This window comes from Schistocerca gregaria, chromosome 4 (genome assembly GCF_023897955.1).
Source record: "Schistocerca gregaria isolate iqSchGreg1 chromosome 4, iqSchGreg1.2, whole genome shotgun sequence".
NCBI classification, from domain to species: domain Eukaryota; kingdom Metazoa; phylum Arthropoda; class Insecta; order Orthoptera; family Acrididae; genus Schistocerca; species Schistocerca gregaria.
In genome coordinates this window covers 290,149,613-290,167,697 of record NC_064923.1, presented here as the reverse complement: position 1 = coordinate 290,167,697, position 18,085 = coordinate 290,149,613, and the positions used below count along the sequence as shown (strand labels likewise).

Genomic DNA, 18,085 nt, shown 5'->3' with positions numbered 1-18,085 from the left:
CTTCCTAAAGATTCTTCCAATCAATCTCAGTTTGACCTCTGCCTTTGCCAGCCAGTGTGGCCGAACTGTTTTTGGCGTGTCAGTCTGGAACCGTGCGACCGCTACGGTCGCAGGTTCGAATCCTGCCTCGAGCATGGATGTGTGTAATGTCCTTAGGATAGTTAGGTTTAAGTAGTTCTAAGTTCTAGGGGACTGGTGACCTCAGATGTTTAGTACCATAGTGCTGAGAGCCATTTGAACCATTTTTTAACCTCTGCCTTTCCTGCAATTAGTTTTATTTGATTGTTTAACTTTAAATCACTGCACACTCCTGTAGTTCTGATGGATGTGACTGCTTGAATGATTATTAGAAAACTGTGTAATCAAACAATAATGGGTCCATCCACGTATTTCTGCTCAGTATATTACATTTCTTAATGTTGAGGTTCAACTGCCAATCTTGTATAAAGCTTCGATCCTCTGCGGTTTGTCTTTCATTACACTAAAAACTATTTGGTTTTTGCAAAATACGATGCTCTATATTCTTCATTCCAGTAAAAAAACTGGTGTGCTATTCAGTTTGCCCATATTTTAATTGTGAGACAGTGTGAAACTATCCAATGCCTCCCAGAAGTCGAGGAACATAGCGGTGAACTTGGCATTAGTATCTACTGCCTTGTGGGTCCTCTCAATGAATAGAGTGTACTGGATTTCTTAAGACAGTTGTTTGCACAGTCCATACTGCAGAGGAAATATTTGATACCCAGAAAATCCATAATCTCCTTCTGCTTCTTTTGCCTTTTCCCATATGGGGTTGGCATTGTTAAATGTGTTGAGGCAATGTTAGTGGTAGCTGGTGGCTGGATGCCCTTTCCGATGTGACCCCTCTCCCCTGGGATGGAATCTGTGCACCCCTCTCCCCTGGGATGGAATCTTTATACCCCCTCTCTCAGCATATAGAGTAAATCTGCGTTTGGTGTGACAACGTTTTTCTGGATGTTTGCGTAGCACGTGTGAGGTGGGATGTGGATACTAGCCTGGTATTAACTTAGCTGCATGTGGAATCCAGACAGGTCATAATACATAAGGATAGAAAGTGTTACAGAATTCTGTGGTTGATTGGTGTCAGTGGTATAAGCCTATAATTTTGTTAATCTGTCCAGTGACCGTTCTCGAAAATAAGAATGCTTGCACATTTTTTTCAATCCCTGGCATTTTTCCCTCCAATGATCTACAATAGTTAACTGTTAAAAGAATAGCAATTTCCAGTTGCCTTTCCTCTGTTGATTGATCTCAGTTAATTTTCTATCCCTTGGAACTCTTGTACAATCTTGTAACTAAAACAGTCTTGAAAAACAGAATGACAGTACTTTAAGAGTTAGCTCTGAGTCATGTTAAATTCTAAAATCCTGCATGGATAGTAAGTATCATGACTGCTTGAACTAATGTACATGGGACTCATGAACAGGCAGCAATCAAGAGTTTACACTAAAAGAATTTTAAATAAAGTGTAATTTAAAAAATAATTATTTAGCCTTTTATCTTATTCTGCATTTATCAGTTAATGCACTGTCAACCTATAATGAAGTGATGAGTCTCTACCTTAGTATTGGTATATAATGCACTATTATCGGATGATCGCAACAATGCATTAAAACACAAAAGTTAAAATTGCAGACAAAAACTAGTACCAGTAGATCACAAAAAATAGTGTGTGTTTATGTTGCAGTGTTCTGTATTTCTGCCCAATTATTCAGCCTTTGTAGACTTCAGATAGCCATTCTTCTTTTATATTATTATACTTACATGCATATTTCAGTTGCACATTGCCTATTAGTTGTTTCAATTTCAGCTGTAGTGGATTTGAATGGACGTTTCTTCGGTGGGCGCCAAGTGAAAGCTGGTTTCTATAGTTGGGAGAAATTCAACAATTTACAGTTGCTGGATTAAGTGGGCTACAAGGTAGGTATTCTCATAAATGTGTTATAGTTCTTTCTGTGTACCCGCAGTAGTGAAAAGATTGTACTGAGAATATTAGAAACTGTACCATGTTTGATGGTTACATGAATGAATCAGTTGCATTGTTATATTATCATATTTAATGGATTTATCTATGCCACATCAGATTAACAGTTTCATAATTAATTAAGAAATAAATAAGAAAATTTTGTGGATGTTCTAATCAGGTGATGTTCTAATCAGGTGATGTAAGCACAGCTGAAATTTGGCTTACAAGGGCTTCCCCAAGCCAGCTCATGCTTAACACCATAAGCTTTCAGGAGAACTTCATAACAAGTGTTGAAAATGCCACATTTTGCATGTGTAGAAAAAGTAAAATTTGACTGTATGGGTATTATAATCAGAATTAACAAGGAAATGGTCCAATAAGACATGTCGAAACCTACCCTTAAATTTTTTACACTGGAAAAATACAACGAAAGAAATGCACTGTCGAAATTTTAGCTGTTAAGAGGCATTGCAAGATTTTTTTAAAAAAAGCTGAAAATTGCCAAATTCCTAGCACACGAGGTGGTGGTAGAGACATACACCCCTACAGCCACTGTAGCAGCTGTGCATGCACAACTAGGCACACACACACAGCCGCGGTCGACTGTACATTTGTAAACAGGAAACATAACACAACCTGATCGTAATTTGTAAAGGACGTTTCAGGTTAACGTTCGTTGATAGTTTCCCTGACACTACCGTACACAGTTACTATTCTCTTGAATTAGCAACTCAAGTAACACCTATTACAAATTATCAGTTGCATTTTGCCGTATTGGTAAGTATTGACAATACAGATAAAGCTGAATTAATATTTATTGTGCATTCGTAAGGCATGCCTGTTAATAGCACCTTTTCTTTTTTTTCTTCCAGTTTCACAGTAATATGGAATCCAATTAATGGTCTCAATTTAGCAATGATGAAATAAGAAGAACATGGTTACCAGCCTAATCACCTACTTCTCCTGTGGCTGTACATATGTTTCATTTATTAGTTGATTTCCTTGACATTGATTCAAATGATATTGACATTTCATTTGAAATTGTGGATACATTAGAAGAAATATGAAATAACTGTGACAATGCAATGAATTGTTGTTCAGTTGACATCAGTTGTCCTCATAACAGGTCTGCAGAAGAATACGTTCCAAGCCCAACACAAAAAAAAGGAAAAGAAGACACATACTGCAACAGCTTTCAGTGACAAAGGAAAGGCAAAGAAATATTGGTTAAACGAAGAAGGGAAAAACACTTGAAGTTACGCAGTGTGCAAAGGTGTTTTCGTTTTTTAAAATCAGAGCATGAACTGTACAAATGGAAGAATGAATTACATGAAATTGGCGCCAAACAGAAACCCGAAACCATTTGAACAGTTTGAAAGATTTAGACCTGCGCATGAGAGGCTATGCACTGTTGCTGATGCCGATCTATGAGACTGGGCCCTCTGAATTGCATCTGACATGAACATTGCTAATTTCCAGGCTTTGTCGACCTGGCTATTCAGGTTCAAGAAATTGTACCAAATAGAAAGTTGCAAAATCACCAAGTTTATGTCGTGTAAATGTGTAGAGCAGGTGTCACTGATAGACAGTGCTATAGAGAAATTCATAGCTGACATAAAGACAAAACTTACTGTTATCCCTGCAACTGCTGTTTATAATGCTGATCAGTCAGATTTAGTGAAAGAACTGCATGCACACCACACTTTACCATTTCGGGGGGGGGGGGGGGGGGGGGACAAAAAAACTGAGTCAGTTGCCCAATCAATGAATGCAATGACACATTCATATACGATAATGCCAGTGATAAGTATGAGTGGTTTACTGTTTCCACTGCTGTATATCTATCATCAAGAACCGCAATGCAAATTAGGACAGTGCACATGTCATGCAAAATAATCCTCGCTGAATAGCCACAGTTTCACATTGTGGCTCTAACTAGATAGAGTTGTATCCTGTGTGCTAAATATTAGCTCCAAAAACAAAAACTAATAACACAGCGTTTCTAGGCAATGTTTGCTACCCCATGTTCTCTTCCATTTCCTCTAGTATAAATGATTCTACCAATATACAAGCAAGTGGTAGTGAATTTTCTGCAAATGCTCTTTTGCACATGTTTGCTTCCATTCGCTTCATTGTAAACCAGGCTTTGATGCTTGAAAATGGTGTCTGTTAACTCTGGATAATTCAGCTACATTGTTCTGTATGGGCAGGACTGGAGGTACTCAGTATCGAAATTACGATGACAATGGACTGTACTGTACCAATGTCGCTATGCTGTTAAAGTATGGCTTCCTGCTGTGCAAAATACTTGGGCGAACCAATCGACCACTGCAGCTTTAATTAGGTACAGTTTTTAATTTCACATTTGATTTTATGACTGCGGATCGCTATCTGATTTTATAAGATTCCAGTCATAGTGGTGCGCCTGGCGAGTACTTGGAGTCTAGCTCCTACCATAATCACACTCTCAAGGAACAAATTGAAGACAGATCAACCTTAATATAATTACTACTTCAGCAAACTCAACCACTAACTATGCAGCCGGCTCGAATATCGAATAATGAAAGACAGCACCCTTACTTTACACAACGTTGTGATCAAACAATGACACGATTACACTACGAATAGGCACATCTAAACATAGTAATGACACAGATCACCAGTATCAAGAAGTAATTACGAAATAGGTCATTTTAGATAACAACTCACGTTATCTAAACTAGTGGTCGAATCAAAGCAACAAATCTGTTTAAATACAGTACCTACTTATATTATGTCGAGATAAATGTTACTTCTAGCTTGCAGTTGTTCTCCCATACAACAAAATTCTCACAACACAGTACATTATCTCTGGAAAAGACTCGTAACTTTTTAATTACTTACAAAATTCCTATTCCATATATCATTACGTTATAACCAGTTTGTATTAAGACACTTTCACTGATAATTGATATGTAAATAACACAACTTCATGTACTCCACCGTTTTACCAATCTTTGTTATAGGTATAATCGTTGACTGTTCTGTAATAAATTACGTCAACTTCAGTTCTACTTGCATTTACTGAGGACACACTTTCCATATATGAAATTGTTTTAACTGTTTAGAATATCTACCTTCTATATATTTATCGTGGATCCACTCAATCAATGAACTTCTGATCAGGTAACCTTACAAATACCAGTGTATACTTGCGTCCTGCAAAGCAGTATTAAGATCTCTGAATTTCACCCTTTGCTTTTCTTATAATATCTGTATACACACACCAGATACTAATTGAGTACACTTAAGATTTTTGTTAACCCAAGAAAGTTTGAATTTAGTGTCTCTAGGTATTTGAATACACTTTTATTCATGTAAGTGTGTGAGGGCCATCAAATACTGCACCCCCACATCACAGAAATTCAGTAATAAAAAAATTTAAAAAAACAAAAACAAATACCACCGCCACTTTAAAACTAACCTTAAGTGACAATTTAAAACAACTCTGAACCTCTTCATGCATTGACAATACTCTACCCGCTAAATTCCCTACTTGAATTCGGCCACTCATCACTTTGGCTAACCAAGTTTTTGTTTAGCTGCATGTTGCTCATAAAATGGTTCCTTTATTTTCTCATCGCTTACCCACTCAACTACTGGTGCACTCTATCATAATATAGTGAAACAGTTCATATTTGTTTGAGCCAGTTCTCGGTCCGCTGTAAGATAGTGGTATTTAAACAACAACTGTGAACACGTGTTCGAGGCTTTCCCTTCTCAACACTCACACCAACCACTACCAAACCACTTCAACAAAACTTCTAACAACCCAATCACCTCTGGGTGAGCCTAATTGTGCATTTTAATATGGTTCGCGAAATCCCAACGCTCTTGAAGTATCCTTCGATGTCTTGTTTCGTTTATGACATAATGTTTTATACATATGAACATATGAGCTTCCTGCGTCATCGTAGCTGCACAAGCGCGGTGAGGCCAGTTATCTGGCACTTTCTTGCAACTGCAGAAGTGAACCTATTTCTAACAGGTCGCGGGAAAATATTGCGAATGGTGGTTTGAAAAGCGCTACATTCAAAGCAGATTTCCTTTTATGCAACATGAACTACGTGTGACAGTGTATGATGAATTTCTTAAATCACAAAGCATTTGACTCTCATTTAAAAATCAACTCTTTGAGGACGACCATTTAGAAGAATTTCGAGCCCAGAAGATGAGACATTTGTGTCATTATTAAAAATTTTACTGGCGCATTTGTGTGATGTATCTTAAAGTGTAACACGTACAAAAACGATCAACATTATATGTGGAAGCTTAGGTTCTCTTCCAACTTATTAATCTTCGAGACCAATATTATATGTGAATGCTATGTGTAATAATTTAAGCCATTAACTTTTCTTATTTGTGTATTCACGCTACTTAAGAGTGATCTTGGTATTGGCTGACTACATCAAGTGTCCTATTGCTGTCATCAGCTGGCGAGATCACGTGAATGAGCTATGACACTTACAAAAGCGCATCGCAATCTGGATTTCAATGCTTCGGAAAGTGACATGCTTTGTTTGGTGGAATTCAAATTCATACTTTCGTAATACGAAAATATGCAGCGTACATGTTGCTGCACATCATAGATCTTTCAAAATGTGTTTTTCCCCATGAGTTTTTTTTTCTAAAGTGCCGGGAAATTCTATGTCAGTATATAAAACCATAAACATTTAAAGGATTGATGACTTTTGCAGTCCAGAGGAAGAGTATACTGTCACTTAACACGGAAAAAGTGTATTTTCACCCAGGAGAAAGTGTATTTTTAACCAGGAATCTGGGAAAAATACAGGAATTTTTTCCTTGTCCATGTATACACCCTGCTGGAGCACAGTACTCTAGTCTACATCTACATCAACATACATACTCCACAAGCCACTGCAAAGTGTGTGGTGGGGGGTATGCTGTAACACTATTTGCCATTTCCTTTCCTGTTCCACTCACAGATAGAGTGATGGGAAAATGACTGTCTATATGCCTCAGTAAGAAATCCAGCAGCTCGCCTCTGAACTGCTTTGTCATCATCTTTCAATTCGACCTAGTGCGGATCCCACACACTCAAGCAGTACTCAAGCATAGGTCGCACTAGCGTTCTACATGTGCTCTTCTTTATGGATGAACAACACTTTCCAAAAACTCCCCCAATAAACTGAAGTCAACCATACGCCTTCCCTACCACAATCATCACATGCTCGTTCCATTTCATATTGCTTTGCATCATTACACATGGATATTTAAACAACATGACTCCATCTAGTAGGACACCACATAATTTTGTATCCAAACATTATGGGTTTGTTTTTCCTACTCATCCACATTAACTTAAATTTTTCTACATTTAAAGCCAGCTGCCATTCATCACAATGGCTAGAAATTTTCTTGGTCATCTTGTATCATCCGGCAGTCCCATACACCACAGCATCATCAGCAAACAACTGCAGCTTGCTGCCCAACCTATCCTCCAGATCATTTATGTATATAAAAGAAAGCAATTGTCCTAACACACTACCCTGGGGCTCTCCTGATGTTACCCCTGTCTCCGACAAACGCTCGCCTGTAAGGACAACGTAATTGGTTCTACTACTTAAGAATTCTTTAGAGACGCCACCTATCTGGGAGCCTATTCCGTATGCTCGTATCTTTGTTAACAGTCTGCAGTTGGGTGATGTGCCAAATGCTTTTTGGAAATCTAGAAGTAAGGAATCTGCTTGTTGCCCTTCATCCATAGTTTGTAGTATATCATGAGAAAAGTGCAAGCTGAGTTTCACATGAGCGATACCTTCTAAAGCCGTGCTGGCATGGACATGAGTTTTTTTGTCTCTAGGAAATTTATTATATTTGAACTCAGAGAATATGCTCTAGAATTCTGCAACAAGCTGATGTTAAGGATATTGGTCTGTAATTTTGTAGGTCCATTCTTTTTTTCCCTTCATATATACAGGATTCACCTGCACTTTCTTCCAGTATCTCATAGAGTAAACCAATATCATTGTAGCAGCATGAAGAGTATCTGCATTTGCACCCCATCCTGACTCAAACTAGTTGGCTAATTATGTCAGTTCTTGTGTTCTCTTTTTTCACTGTATTTTCTAAGTGGTTCTTAAAAGCAAGGACCTGGTTCAAAATGACCTTCAAGTATTTTGGGTACAGTTTATGTTCCAGAGAAATGTTCTCAAATGTCACATTTAATTTGCGATTTACCTCACAGATATTGAAATTATAAGCATTTATCTCTGTTTTAGATGGGTTTGGCTTTAATCTACAGTTCTTAAAGTATTCGATCCTTTATGTCTCAGTTTGTAGTCAAAGCTCTTTTGTACTCTTCTAGGTTTCCTGATTGATTGGATCTCCTTTTTAGCATTATTGTTGGGCTTATCACTGGTATAAAATTTAAAAAAAGGGTTGATGATAGCACAGAATCCAGAGGTAGCCCATGATTCAGCCTTTGCATCTACTACATTTCTCTCCGAAGAATACTTGAAATTGTGTGTTGCTAAGCATGTAGTCCATTAAATTAACAAGTATTTTGCATAGTATGATTTCTGAAAATTTAAGTAGCAGGTCATGGTGCCATGCATATCAAAAGCGTCTGTAAGCTCAACAAATAGTACTGCAGTCTTTAGTTTATGCTAGTAGCCTGCTTTGTTAAAGGATGTTAATGTCAATAGCTGTAGAATAATTACAGGATTACATACTTACATGGATATGGTGTCTGTTCTTTTAGACATGTCCGAAAGAACAGACACCATTGATGACTTGCAGCCATCTAGAAAGAAATGAGTTATATTAATACCTGCAGCTGCTAACGGGCATTGATATATATCAACGGATACAGGTGAAAATGCGGGCCCCGACCGGGACTTGAGCCCAGGATCTCCTGCTTACATGGCAGACGATCTATGCATCTGAGCCACCAAGGACACGGAGGATAGCACGACTACAGGGACTACCTCACACACACCATGTGCATACTTGTCTGAAAGAACAGGCACCATATCCACATAAGTGTATAGTGCTGGTAACACCGGCCATGACCTCCTTCTTCTGTGCAGATGCACACATATTCCCCAAACTCTTATGTGATTTGGTAAGAATGTCTTCCTCGAGTAATTAGTGTGTTGAGGTGGGACCCTATGAATTTAATGTGTGGACATACAAGGTGAGAATGTGGGTCTCGCAGGAGGCATGCGCGAGGTAGTCCCTGCAGTTGGCTCAGATGGATAGGCATCTGCCTTGTAAGCAGGAGATCCTGTGTTCGAGTCCTGTTGGGGCACACATTTTCACCTATCCGTGGTGATATATATGAATGCCCGTTAGCAGCTGAAGGTATTAATATAATTCTAATTACAGGATTTTCCAGTTTCAGACACTTGTCTTCTTCTGCAGATATGCCACAATCAATCAATCTCAATGCAGCTGTGATAAGAACAGTAGTCCTGAAATTAATATTGAATAGTATGGTATTTTATTGGTTCTGTTTCATTGTTTTACGTGCATAGTTACAGCGAGGTATAGGTCAAGGCAAGTGATAAGATGTAATGTGTGTAAGTTTCCTGATGACTTTCTGAATACATTTTTACACTAGTGAATAGTGAGAATCAAACAATTCTACAAATATTAGACATTATTACATTAACAGTTTCAGTACTTATAGTATATTTTGTTAATGGAGTAGAAACTTTGATGTTACCACTTTGCACCCAGGACAGGAAAATATATTCTTGCAAACAGTAAAACAAGAAATATTTAAAATAAATGCATCTGTAGCAGCTGGAAGGTTATGGACACACACTGCTTTGTGTTAGTGTTTGCCGAACGTAAGAAGCTTCTGTGTTACTGTACCATTTTTAAATCACACTGTGAACTACCAGAAGTTATTAGGACAAAAATAAGAACATTTTGTTTAAAAAAAAACTTATGTCAGTTTATTGGCTATAAACTTAAATTTCTAGTAAATGTGAAATGAATTTTAATTAAATGTATATGAACATTGCCTGCACTTTGAGACCAACCAGAACCCAAATACGGTATTTTTAGTTAGGAACAGGAGGCCAAATATTTTCAAAGCATCAACAAAACAATTTTAAAGATAAATCAGCTTGAAAATCAGTGAGTTCCAATACCATTGCAGCATTGTCTTCTTGAAAATCAAAATGTTCCATGACACAAATAGTGAACTCTTCAGTATCAGTCTCTATAAAAGGCAATTAAACAAACTGTGTAACAGTTGAAGTGCTTTTGAAATCTTGGAAGCATTTGTTGAACTGGATTCTTATACCTGAAGGAATTTCAACATATTACTTGCTGCTGTTTGGAGACACTGAAGTGCCATGCTTGTTAAGGGTTTGTTTCAAACAGGCATCGTATTCTCCTTGGATGAGATTTTTCTCCTCAGTTCCAGATTCTTTGAGAATGAAGCAACATCAAAAATTGCTCTGCCAGTATCTTAATCTTCAGTTTAAGGCAACAAATAAAGATATTCAACTTTACAGTGATGACTGTGAGCAAAGCAGAACCCTGCAGCCAAGCTGCAACTTCCAGTTCACAGAAGGATTCACCTAATTCTTTCAAAAATTCTAGTAAGGCAGGGGTCAGTTCTTTAAAACATTATAACACTCTGCATCTATTAAGCAAACAGACTTCCATATGAAGCAGTAGGCCACCATACCGGCAGTCTAGTTCATCAGTCAATGGCCTGGACAAACATCTCTGAATTGCATATGCTCTAACTTCGTTCATACTTTTGTGACTGTTCTCATTACATTGGCCAGACTTAAAAACTTTCCACCCAATGACTTCTGGTGTATTACATAAACGTAAATCAGAAATTTTAGATAGCTGTTGTCTTTATGACACAAAGCTATGAATCCTTTCTCTCCACTTACCATTGCAGGAGCTCGATCAGTTGCTAAGCCCGCCAATTTCTTTACAGGAATATTTTCAGAGTCAGGAAGATCTTTAATATGTCCTGTCCTGTAGACTGTCTTGTTAGTTGTATAATCTTTACCAGCTGCTCTCTTATTTTGAAATTATCAAAGCCCATTCTTGTAAAAACGGCCAGTTGAGCTGTACCAAACAAATCATTTTAGTGTCAAATTGTAGCAGAAAATAGCTGCAGCGACCAGGGTCAGTTTCAAGTTGTGAAGTAATGTCAGAACTTAGAACATCAGTGCCTCTCATTACTATGTTTGCAAAAAGCTGTACAGATTTAATAAGAGACATTATCTCAGTTTTGTTTTTGAAACTAGCAAATAAGCTTTATTCTTGTCTAATAGTTTTAAAAATGTTGATTGTAGAGCATTAAGTTTGGATTTTAGCAGTCTTTTTCTTTTCTTTATCCAGTGGAAAACTCATTTTAACCCCCGAGTGAACAGTTTTGAAATGACTTTCGATGAAGTTTTCTTCTAGTTGATACTTTTTCATAGCACAGTAAAAATGCACATTTGTCCTTTACCTGGGTGAAGAAGTAATAGGTTTCTCATTTTAGATGACTGTGATAAGTTGTTTGGTTTTCTCCTTGAACATGCCATCATTAAAACAAACCTAACTCAATATTAATGTGTAAATTAAACTACCCATGTTAGCAAACATGTGACACACACAAAACATGACATGAACATTCTCACCACAATCAACTGAGGCGGACAATGTAGTATTCTTGACTGACAATTGCATTTGCATCAGAGAAACAGGCAGATCTCATGAGCACACTATGAGCTCAGTGGAGCAATCCAGGTTAGCCAACTGTACATTACTGTGAGCTGTTGAAAATGTCCCAGCGAGCTACTAGTAGCTTGCGTTCAACATTTTGGCAATAACTAGTCTGTGACATTAAATGGTACTTTTTAAGAACTGTTTTGAAGCTCTGACTATTTCGTATTGTTTTAATATGATAAGATAATTTGTTGCAACACTTTCGTAGTGCTTGCAATTGGTTCATTTTCTACATGGATTGTAGCATAGCCTTTATCTGTACAAATGTGCCCTCAGTAGCACTGTGCATCTGTTGAATCTGGTTGAAAAGTGGATGTTGGAAATAAGTTATTGTTAGTGACGTGTTCTCCAGCAAGATTACAGTTCAGACACTTTACTTACACTTAGCTGTTGAGTAACCTACAGTTTATAACCAGATTGAGTCACATGTACCGGTATTTAAATGTATGTACAGATAAACAGATAGCTACATACTTCACTGACTGATGTTCTGTAATGTGATTGTTCAAGTGCAGTAGCCTAAAACTGAAGTAACTAACCACAAACTTTCACCTGTGGCAGACTAAAAAGTTAACATAGACACTGAATAAAGTTATTGAATCACTGTCTTTGAAGTCTAGTAATCATATCAATATGAAAATGATGTGCACAGTATGTAACTATTAGAAACAACATCCAGTTCACAGCCTGGCTGACCCTATTGTCACAGTAGATGATGAAAATTGTTGACATTTGATACATTCCATGATAATAATTACACATTTACAGTCTAATTATTCAAAACAATCGCTGAATTGTTGGTTAAACTCTCAGACATGAAATTTTGTTAAACTGAACTATACATTTTCCATCTTGTAACTTGTATTAACTCGTCTGTGGTAAATTTCCCCATACTGACAGAGGTAAATCTCGTATATTTCATAACTTTCTGCAGATTGACTAAATTGTTTCCAACGTGCCTCTCGTATAAGTTTTCAATAATTAAAACTGAGTGTATCTCTTGTTGTTTGCTGTCTTTCCATAAATTACAAATAAAATTTACACATCTGAGTATCTGAACAACAGAGGGAGATTCATTTTCAAAGAAGACTTTTAGATATGACACTAGCGTCTCTTGAATTACACTGGTTAGTTTGCCTAAACATGGAATTCTATTTCTGTAACAATATTTTAATTAAGGAACCGCATTACTCTGGAACTGAATGAACACAAATGTGGCTAACATATTTTCAACATTGGTTGGATGAGTGCTATGGAAATATATCTTTTTCGTCTACTCTGTTAGGAAGTCAGTAGTCAGGTATGTGTTTACAAATCGAACCATGACAAAAAAATATGAAATCACTGATGTTGTGTTATTAGCATGTTTTTTAAGCAAATTAAGCATACTAATGGATTCTAAATAACCAAAAGAAGGAAAATGGCCTCTAAATGACAGTGTTGAAGATGAAACTTCCTGGCAGATTAAAACTGTGTGCCGTACCGAGAATCGAACTCGGGACCTTTGTCTTTCGCGGGCAAGTGCTCTACCAGCTGAGCTACCCAAGCACAACACATGCACTGTCCTCACAGCTTTACTTCTGCCAGTACTTTGTCTCCTACCTTCCAAACTTTACAGAAGCTCTCCTGCGAAACTTGCAGAAGTAGCCCTCCTGAAAGAAAGGATATTGCGGAGACATGGCTTAGTCACAGCCTGGGGGGGTGTTTCCAGAATGAGATTTTCACTCTGCAGCAGAGTGTGCACTGATATGAAACTTCTTGCCAGATTAAAACTGTGTGCCGGACCGAGACTCGAACTCGGGACTTTTGCCTTTCATGGGCAAGTGCTCTACCAATTGAGCACGACTCATGCCCCATCCTCACAGCTTTACTTCTGCCAGTACCTCGTCTCTTACCTTCCAAACTCTAGTTCTGCAAGGTTCTTAGGAGAGCTTCTGTAAAGTTTGGAAGGTAGGAGACAAGGTACTGGCAGAAGTAAAGCTGTGAGGATGTGGCGTGAGTTGTGCTTGGGTAGCTCAGTTGGTAGAGAACTTTCCCACGTAAGGCAAAGGTCCCGAGTTCAAGTCTTGGTCCGACACACAGTTTTAATCTGTCAGAAAGTTTCATATCAGCGCACACTCTGCTGCAGAGTGAAAATCTCATTCTGGAGTGTTGAAGATACCATGAAATTTAAAATAATAATAATAATAATAATAATAATAATTTTGAGGGAAAGAAAGACACAACAGCTGGAAGGGATCTACCTGCTGTATTACAGGATGATTTATTTGCAGTTGCAGCTTTTGAGTGGTATTGTATGTGTGAAGAATCTGGCTTGTATGGACAAGTTGGTGTCTCTTCTTTGCAGTTTTCTTTGTAAATGATGTGGTCTCCAAGATACGTAAGCAGTTTGTATTTGACAATCCCCTCTTAAATGAAAAGTCTTTCTGATACCATAGAATTCATTAAAGCAGAACCATAATCATCAAGGTGTGAAATGTTTATATTGTAGCTCATTTGTGTCATCAAATTACGGTATTACTTGTAGAATGTTGATGACATGACAGAAAAAGTTCCTAAGTTCTGTTGACACCAAGTTTTGTAGGGAAAGACAGGGCTGAGTAAAAATGAGAATAAATGATTTTTTTTCCCCTCCATGATTAGATTGCAAGAATGCAAGTGGAAATTGCCTCCCAAATATGAAAATATTCCACATCCCATAATAGCCGGCCAGAGTGGCTGAGCAGTTCTAGGCGCTTCAGTCTGGAACTGCGTGACTGCTATGTTCGCAGGTTCGAATCCTGCCTCGGGCATGGATGTGTGTGATGTCCTTAGGTTAGTTAGGTTTAATTAGTTCTAAAGTTCTTGGGGACTGATGACCATAGAAGTTAAGTCCCATAGTGCTCAGAGCCATTTGGGCCATCCCATAGGTCACGTTATGTGTCTATACAAACACTATCTTGAAATTTAATTGCGTGAACACACACATTGTTTTCATTGTGTCCGCAGCAAAATGATTATTATGTCTAGAAACGATGGTTTCATTTTTGACATCAGAAAGTTTGTCATACACTTGTTGTGAAATTATAATTTGTTATATATTCACTCTCTCTCTCTCTCTCTCTCTCTCTCTCTCTCTCTCTCTCTCTGTGTGTGTGTGTGTGTGTGTGTGTGTGTGTGTGTGTGTGTGTGTGTGTGTTGTGTGTTGGCAGAAATCAAATGAGACATATAACACTATAAATCTCATCTCCTCCAAAGTGTGTGAATTGCTCTGGGGCTCACCGTGTCTGGACTAGGGATTGTCATGCCTTCCTTGAAGAACAGTTGTACAGGAGATTAAAACCACAAGACAGATCCCCTATGGTGACGCCAAGAAGATTTTAAGCGAATGCAGCCCTCGACTTTCACTACCTCCTTTGCTTCAGTTGTTAAACAGCCAGTGCAGAAAACTGATGCAGCTACACAAATGGAGGTAACTAGTGTTAGCACTAGTACCAGCATTTGTCAGAGTAATTGTGCTGCTGCAGTTACTTCACAACCTAAATTTCCTCCCAAAACATCATAAAAGTCTGTGGTCACTAATGTTGTGGAGGTTCCTTCTCCCCCATAGGCTCACATGGCCCACTGTCTAGTGCTGCCACTGCCACTGCCGCAATTGTGGCTTCGAAGCATACCCATGGCAAAAAATCAAAGGCCAAGCATCCACCACTGATGGAGCTGGGAAGGAAACTATCTGACAATGTCGATGTCATCCTGTCTTACGTCTCTCTTGACTAAGCCATAGAGCTAATGCACCTTGACATTGGACAGGGATGATCATCTCGCTCCAAAATTGAGCCCTCACCCAATCTGGGCTCCTCTCCCAGGGAAAAACAGATTGAAAGTACAAACCTTGCCATAGAGAGCTCGCATATTATAGTGGAACATTAATGGGTTAAGGAGACATGTAGAAGAACTGAAACTGCTAGAGCAGGAATTCCCCCTGTGCATATGTTTACAAGAAATACATTTTAAAGCCACTGACACCCCTGTACTACGGGGCCATGCCCTTCACTGAAAGGATGATGTGACTAGGGACAGAGCCAAGGAAAGGGTTGGCCATGTTTGTCAGTAATGCGCATCGCTCCTCTGCTGTCCCCTGGATGCTGACCTGCATGCAGTTGCAGTTAAATTCATGGGTGTCGGAGGGTCACCGTTTGCTCACTGCATTTGCCTCACCAATAGGCAATAGACTTTGAGGATCCTGTAGAACAACTCCCACAATTTTTCCTATTGGGAGACTTCAGTGCCAGTCTTTTTTCGTAGGGCTCGACCTCTACTTGCCCTTGGGGTCAGGTTTCGGAAAGCCTCATGATGTCTCATGAGCTGTGCATCCTCAGAGGGCCTATAACACTTTCTTGGGGAATCCCAGATATTACTTCTCTTTTACTCGATGACTGTTCGTCAGTTATTACAGACTGTGACCTTTCTGACAGGAAATCACGAATCTACTTACACAACTGAGACCATACCCCATAGACATGCAATTTAATTAGAAGTCGCTTACGAGGAACAGTGTCAAAATCCTCCTGGAAATCAAAGAATATGGAATTATTTGACATCCCATGTCAATAGAACTCATTACTTCGTGAAAATAAAGAGCTAGTTGTTGTTCACAAGAATGATATTTGCTGAATCATAATTGGCTATTTGTCAATAAATCTTTTTCTTCGAGGTGATTCATAATGTTTGAGCACAGTATATGTTCCAAAATCCTACTGAAAATCAGTATTAGTGGTATGCGTCTCTAATTCAGCATATTACTCCTATTTTCTTTTTTGGGTACTGATGTGATTTGTGAAGCTTTCCAGTCTTTAAGTATGCATCTTTCTATGAGCGTTCTTGTTGAATATGGAGGTATTATATCAGCATACTCTGAAAGGAACCTGACGGTGGACAATCTGGACTGGAGACCTTGACTTACTTAAGTATTTTAAACTGCTTTCACTACATGGCGGATATCTACTTACTTACATTGGCAGTTGTTCTTGATTTGAATTCTGGAGTACTTACTTCATCTCATGAATGACTTTTGGAAAACCATGTTTAGTAACTCCACTTTAGTGGCACTGTTATCAGTAATGTCACTATTGTTATTGCACAGTGAACGTATTGATTGTATCTTGCCATGGGTGTACTTTACATTTCAAGACGATTTCTCATAACTGCCATGACTTTCATATCCAGGATGGATGTAAGTGAAATGTGTGATTCTCTCGTTCAGGAACAAACGAAAATAAATTATGGTGGAAGTTGTGACAGTAGAGGGGTGATGGTGGAAAGGATAAATTACCTGGAAGATGATTTGCTGTAGTTGTGCAAAGAATTTATGCTGTTAGGAACTACTGTGTTTGTCGTCTGCTGAGCCAGTTCCTACAGCATCAGCAGATGGGTTACAACACTTGCCAGTAAATTATAATGGAAGAAAGAATAAAACTAAACTAATAGAATGTTTTTTTGTAGAACAAATGACATTATTTAAGCAGTTTTCTATCATTAGTCAAAGAAAACAATATCATATTCAGTTTGGTTGCTTTCTGTAACTCAAAATTCAAATTGGTGATTTTACGTGTAACTTACAAGTATACACCTGTTGAGTTCATGCTAAACTACAGTTTCCAAGACATTACAGTTTGTGATTAATCATTCTTACATTATCTAAAATGTTCAAATTTATATTGTAGCCAACCATTCTGTGTAAGTATGGTGAACCCTCTTTAGAAATTCATTAAAAAGCAATTTTATTGTATATCATTTTTCCTACAGTTTAAACCATTTCTATAGAAACTCTGTCATCTCCAGGTGCCTTTCCTTTCTTCATACCTCGAATGCCATCAGGCAGTTTGTCCGTCATTACTTATGGATGTCATTGTATTTGTTAACATTTACTCCTTAAATCATTTATATTCCAGCAACTATTTTCCATTGCCATATTTATTTACAAAAATTTGTATGTACCATTCCTTACAGATGTAGTCTCAATATTTGTTTAATTTGTCTAATCTTAATTTTCAGTGACTGCAGCAGAAGTGGCATTTCATCTGACATACAGACTGATGGCTGCAATTGTTGGATCACCAGTAGCAGTCAGACTCCATGCACATTGCAGATAGACAACATTGCAGATAGACAAAACTTGTATATACTGTGGATGACTTTTGTGCTAGAAATGGACTGTTTAGTCAATTCTGTGAAAGACAGGATGTTGACTATGTAAATTTATTCAGGTGATACTGAATAGCCTGAGATACTGTGATGTTAAAATAAACTGTGCTCATAGTTAATGGGCTTTTTTAATCTAATTTTACCCTATGGCTTTTTTAATAA

At 38.0% G+C, this 18,085-nt stretch overlaps 1 protein-coding gene across 3 annotated transcripts in view; it reads left to right on the top strand.

Moving 5' to 3' along the window:
• The window catches only part of LOC126266690 (splicing factor 45), a 101,527-nt gene extending 83,467 nt beyond the window's left edge, over positions 1-18,060 (top strand). For 2 of the 3 annotated variants that reach the window (XR_007548905.1, XR_007548906.1), the window contains 3 exons: positions 1,832-1,941; positions 2,860-2,958; positions 17,774-18,060. Coding sequence is in view for 1 of the 3 variants with exons in the window: in XM_049971122.1 (XP_049827079.1) it covers positions 1,832-1,929 (98 nt within the window). In the remaining 2 variants the exon portion in view is untranslated. The remainder of the gene's footprint in view (positions 1-1,831; positions 1,942-2,859; positions 2,959-17,773) is intronic. The other variant, XM_049971122.1, reaches the window with a different exon arrangement.
• The last annotated feature ends 25 nt before the right edge of the window (positions 18,061-18,085 follow it).